Raw genomic sequence first — 5,128 nt, 5'->3', positions numbered from 1 at the left:
ACTCACAAACCAGTCTCTCTCTGCTCGCTCTCTCTCTCTCTCTCTCTCTCTCTCTCTCTCTCTCTCTCTCTCTCTCTCCTCTCTCTCTCTCTCTCTCTCTCTCTCTCTCTCTCTCTCTCTCTGCCTTCTCTCTCTCTCTGTCTCTCTGCCTTCTTTCTCTCTCTGTCTATCTGCCTTCTTTCTCTCTATATATCTATCTGCCTTCTTTCTCCCTCTCTCTTCCTTCTTTCTCTTCCATCCTTCTTTCTCTCTCTCTCTGCCTTCTTTCTCTCTCTGCTTTCCTTCTCTCTGTCTCTCTCTGACACACACAAAACTGCTCACGTATTTATACTAATTACATGCACAAATCTGCACATGACACCCCCTCACACTGAGTTGTTTTTGCCCTTATTCTACTCTACTCTCTACCCTACTCTACTCTACTCTACCCTCTCCCCTACCTTACTCTACCCTACTCTACTCTACTCTACTCTACTCTACTCTACTCTACTCTACTCTACTCTACTCTACTCTACTCTACGCTACGCTACGCTACTCTACTCTACTCTACTTTCCCCCCTACCCTACTCTACCCTACCCTACCCTACTCTACCCTACTCTACTCTACTCTACTCTACTCTACTCTACTCTACCCTACTCTACCCTACCCTACCCTACCCTACTCTACCCTACTCTACTCTACTCTACTCTACTTTCCCCCCTACCCTACTCTACTCTACTCTACTCTACTCTACCCTACTCTACTCTACTCTACTCTACCCTACCCTACTCTACCCTACTCTACCCTACTCTACTCTACTCTACTGTACGCTACTCTACTCTACACTACTCTACCCTACCCTACTCTACTCTACCCTACTCTACCCTACACTACTCTACCCTACTCTACTCTACTCTACTCTACTCTACCCTACACTACTCTACCCTACTCTACTCTACTCTACTCTACTCTACTCTATTAACACATTGGGTGCCACGCCCCTTCCGGGAAGTGCATAGGCTCATGCCACCCATTAACCCCATGTAATCGGTCACCTTGTTTGTAGAGCTAAACCTATATTTTATATTATAACTATGGATCCAATATCATTGGCAATTGACAGTATGAACCTTCCATTCAATATGCCATGAAGAAATATTTTTTCCGTCGATACGTTCCCATTTTATACCGTGGTGAATATGAGTGTTATATCGGAATGATCTGGGATAATTCCTGTGAGGCTACTTATAAGGTGCAATGCTAATAATAACGTTAAATCCATTGGCGTTTCGTCCCTACACACGCTACAGTTAAAAATCCAAATGCCATCATGAATGCATGAAAGGGGGGGGGGGTCGTTTGTGATTAATTGATAGCCAATAACGGCATTCGTTATTACCACAACATACACTGAACTGGGGTATGGCTATGAAATCCTTGCACGATCAAGCTGAAATTGACGTCAAATTACTCTTACCTTTGGCAGGTTGGATTCCAAAAAGAATTTTCCAATTATTTTATCGCCATCTGGTAGATCATAAGTCCATTTGGCACATGCCATAACGCTATACAGCATAATGAATCCAGCATCCCAAAAAGTAGTCCATGCGATCTGACAGAAAAGTCCGCCCGGAGCATTGTCAGTGTGACACAAGGTCTGCAACATGGGTTATTGCATTCTCGAGACAGCGCCACTACCAGGATCTGGCCGGTACTGAAACGAGAATTCTCGTGAGCGGCAACCAAAGGGTTAAGGTCAAATCTAATTTATTTGTTAGGTACTTTCATAAGACCTATTTAATACAAAGTGCTTCACATGTACAAACATGGGGTGTGATCAAATATGAACAGTATTACAAAAATGTTGTAATGTGTCTGTGTGTATTCTAGTCCGCTCACTCTCTCCCTCTGACCTTGTCCACAGGGAATGCGTTCGTGGTGAGCCTGGCGCTGGCCGACCTGGTGGTGGCCATCTACCCGTACCCCCTGGTGCTCACCGCCATCTTCCACGACGGCTGGATCGCCGGCTACATCCACTGCCAGATCAGCGGCTTCCTCATCGGCCTCAGCGTCATCAGCTCCATCTTCAACATCACGGCCATCGCCATCAACCGCTACTGCTACATCTGCCACAGCCTGAAGTACGACAAGCTGTTCTCCAACAGCAACACCATGTGCTACGTCATCCTGGTGTGGCTGCTGACGATACTGGCCATCGTGCCGAACTGGTTCGTGGAGTCGCTGCAGTACGACCCCCGGGTGTACTCGTGCACCTTCGCCCAGTCGGTGAGCTCCCTGTACACCATCACCGTGGTGGTGGTGCACTTCATCCTGCCCATCAGCATCGTCACGTACTGCTACCTGCGCATCTGGATCCTCGTCATCCAGGTGCGGCGGCGGGTCAAGCCGGACTCGCGGCCCAAGATCAAGCCGCACGACTTCCGCAACTTCCTCACCATGTTCGTGGTGTTTGTGCTGTTCGCCGTGTGCTGGGCCCCGCTGAACCTCATCGGCCTGGCGGTGGCCCTGGACAACAGGCTGGGCCTGGTGATCCCGGAGTGGCTCTTCACGGCCAGCTACTTCATGGCCTACTTCAACAGCTGCCTCAACGCCGTCATCTACGGGGTGCTGAACCACAACTTCAGGAAGGAGTACAAACGCATCGTCCTCATCATCTTCAAGTTCCACTGCTGAGGGGGAGGGGCTGTTTATTTGAGCCTTTATTTTTTTACAAAGCCAGGTTATTCAGGAAGGGAAGAAAGGAAGGAAGGGAAGACGGAAGAAAGGGAGGACGGAAGAAAGAAAGAAAATTTGAAAGAAAGAAAGAAAGAAAGAAAGTCAGCAAATCATTTGTCAGGCGCCTAACAACAACTTCAGGAAGATATACACAAATGTAGCCGCAAGCGGCGATTAGCAGGGGTCCAAGCATTGGGCATATGGGGCATTGAATCTTAGCCATTATGACATTTTGGCATTAAGCATTGTGGTGTTTTGGCATTAAGCATTATGGCGTTTTGGCATTAAGCATTAAGCATTATGGCGTTTTGGCATTAAAGGCATACTGAGTAGAATGATCCTAAAAAAAACAACAATGTATAGACTCATACGAACATAGTCATTACGTGTGACCCACTGGAAGTGAGTGTTAGTGTTTATCTGCAGAGACCCCTCCCTCTGCCTGGGTTTTATTATTTTGCTCTGCTCTGGACGTTTCTGGGTATCAGGCTTTGGGCAGCGAGTGCATGTTATGTGCACGTTGCGTGCACGTTGCGTGCATGTATCCCCTCCGTACTTCCCATGTCCCCACGTGGAACGCACCCGATTGGATAAACGCGCTGCCAGTGGGCGGCCCCTGGTTTTCAAAAAGAAAATGGCAGCTTGTTCGCTTGTCAGCTTTCTCTTTTTCTACTACTTTTTCCAAGTTAAAACCTAAAATATGTTTCTGACAACATTTTCTGTGGTACGTTTGATATGATATTGCTGGATCTTGAGTTTGATCTGCAATGCCTACTTTGGCAGTTTGATCTGAACTTCGTTTGATTGTACATTGTTCCCTATGTAAGCACCATATTGTTTTGGTGGTACTCTAGTGGCATCAAGTGGCTGAAACTACTCAGTATATCTTTAAGCATTATGACATTTTAGCATTGAGCATTATGGCATTGGGTATTATGGCATTGGCCATTATAGCATTTGGCAATATGGTATTAAGCATTATGGCATTAAGTATTATGGGATTGGGCATTAGGGCATTAAGTATTATGGGATTGGGCATTATGACATTAGACAATATGCATTAAGGCATTAAGCACTATGGCATTGGGCGTTATGCATTAGACATTTGAGATTACGGCATTTGACATTATGGTGTCGCTGGAGATATCTTGATGTCAGTTTGGCTTGATGACGGTGCTCGATAAAAGGTCATGGAATGATGAAAACCAATAGGGTCGCTCCTCTAGAGGTCATGCATTTTCACAGCAGATTTTTGTAACTACAGTTAAAGGGTCAGGAGATACGCTCATTTGAAACCTGAACGCTTGGCCTGATGGTGGCGCTAGAGGAAAGGTTTACCTTTGGTTTACCCAAATTGATAGGGTTCTTCCTCTTCGGGTCATGAATGAGCATAGCAAAAGGTATGGCAATTAGGCCATTACTTTTCAAGACATATTGTTCTCGGTTTGGCTTCATGGTAACTGTAAGTTTGACCAAAATCAATAGGTCTGTTGCTCAAGCGGTTATGAATGCACACAGCCAATTCTGTGACTTTAATTCGATAAGTGGAAGTTTGGCCTGATGGTGAAAGGTCATGGCTTCCCCAAAAGCATAGGTGTCTTCCTCTTAGAGTCATGCATGTGCACAGTAGATTGTATGGCAATCCAGCCATTACTTTTCCATACATCCTGGTCTCAGTTTTGCCTGATGGTGGTGCTATGGAGGAAAGGTGCTAGATTTGGAAAATGTACATGTTAACTTCACAGTGTGGAATGGCCCATGTGAGGCAGCTATAGTTCACTTGCAAAAACCTATATCTCCAATTTTAGTGTAGTGTTTTGAACAAGTAAAAATAACAAAATACAGGTAACTTATTAAATAAAACTTTATTGAAAACTTTTTTTATTTCAAATAATATATATATATTTTTTTGTGAAAGCAGATATCGCCATTTTGTTTCCACATTTTGTGCCACGTTTTCCCTATGTTACCTTAATAATGTTCAGCTTTTCTCTTCTTGGCTCTGCCCTAAAGGACAAAAACTCACATCATACTAACATGTTGTGAGAAAAAAGAAAAGAAAAATCTTTAATAAAGATTACTTTGAGCCAAAGTTCCACTGCAATTCAGACAGCACAGTTCCGGGTGGCAGCCATATTGCATCAGCTGACCTGAATACTGCACGCTGATTCGCTGTGAACAGATTTATCTGGTTCTGGAAAAGAACAGCAGTGGTGTAAGACGTGAACTTGCATTTTCAACAGACAATAACCGCTTTTATGACAAAACTTGGCCAGGGTTTAGAACGGGCTACGTCTTTACAGTAGATGCATTAAGTAACAACACTCACAGTTAGGAGGCTCATTGAATCACTTAACCCTTTCTCTACCACACTACAGACGGTTAACCTTTCACTACCACACTACAGAAGGT

General features: G+C 44.7%; 1 protein-coding gene across 1 annotated transcript in view; it reads left to right on the top strand.

Moving 5' to 3' along the window:
• mtnr1al (melatonin receptor type 1A like) overlaps positions 1-2,674 on the top strand; it is a gene marked incomplete at both ends in the record, with an annotated part of 104,365 nt that extends 101,691 nt beyond the window's left edge. The window contains one exon of the mRNA XM_084332129.1: positions 1,905-2,674. Within this exon, the coding sequence (XP_084188255.1) occupies positions 1,905-2,674 (770 nt within the window). The remainder of the gene's footprint in view (positions 1-1,904) is intronic.
• Between the last annotated feature and the right edge of the window lie 2,454 nt (positions 2,675-5,128).

Source organism: Notolepis coatsorum (genome assembly GCF_963971535.1).
Source record: "Notolepis coatsorum genome assembly, chromosome: 16".
Lineage (NCBI taxonomy): Eukaryota > Metazoa > Chordata > Actinopteri > Aulopiformes > Paralepididae > Notolepis > Notolepis coatsorum.
This window is presented reverse-complemented; position numbering and strand designations above follow the sequence as displayed.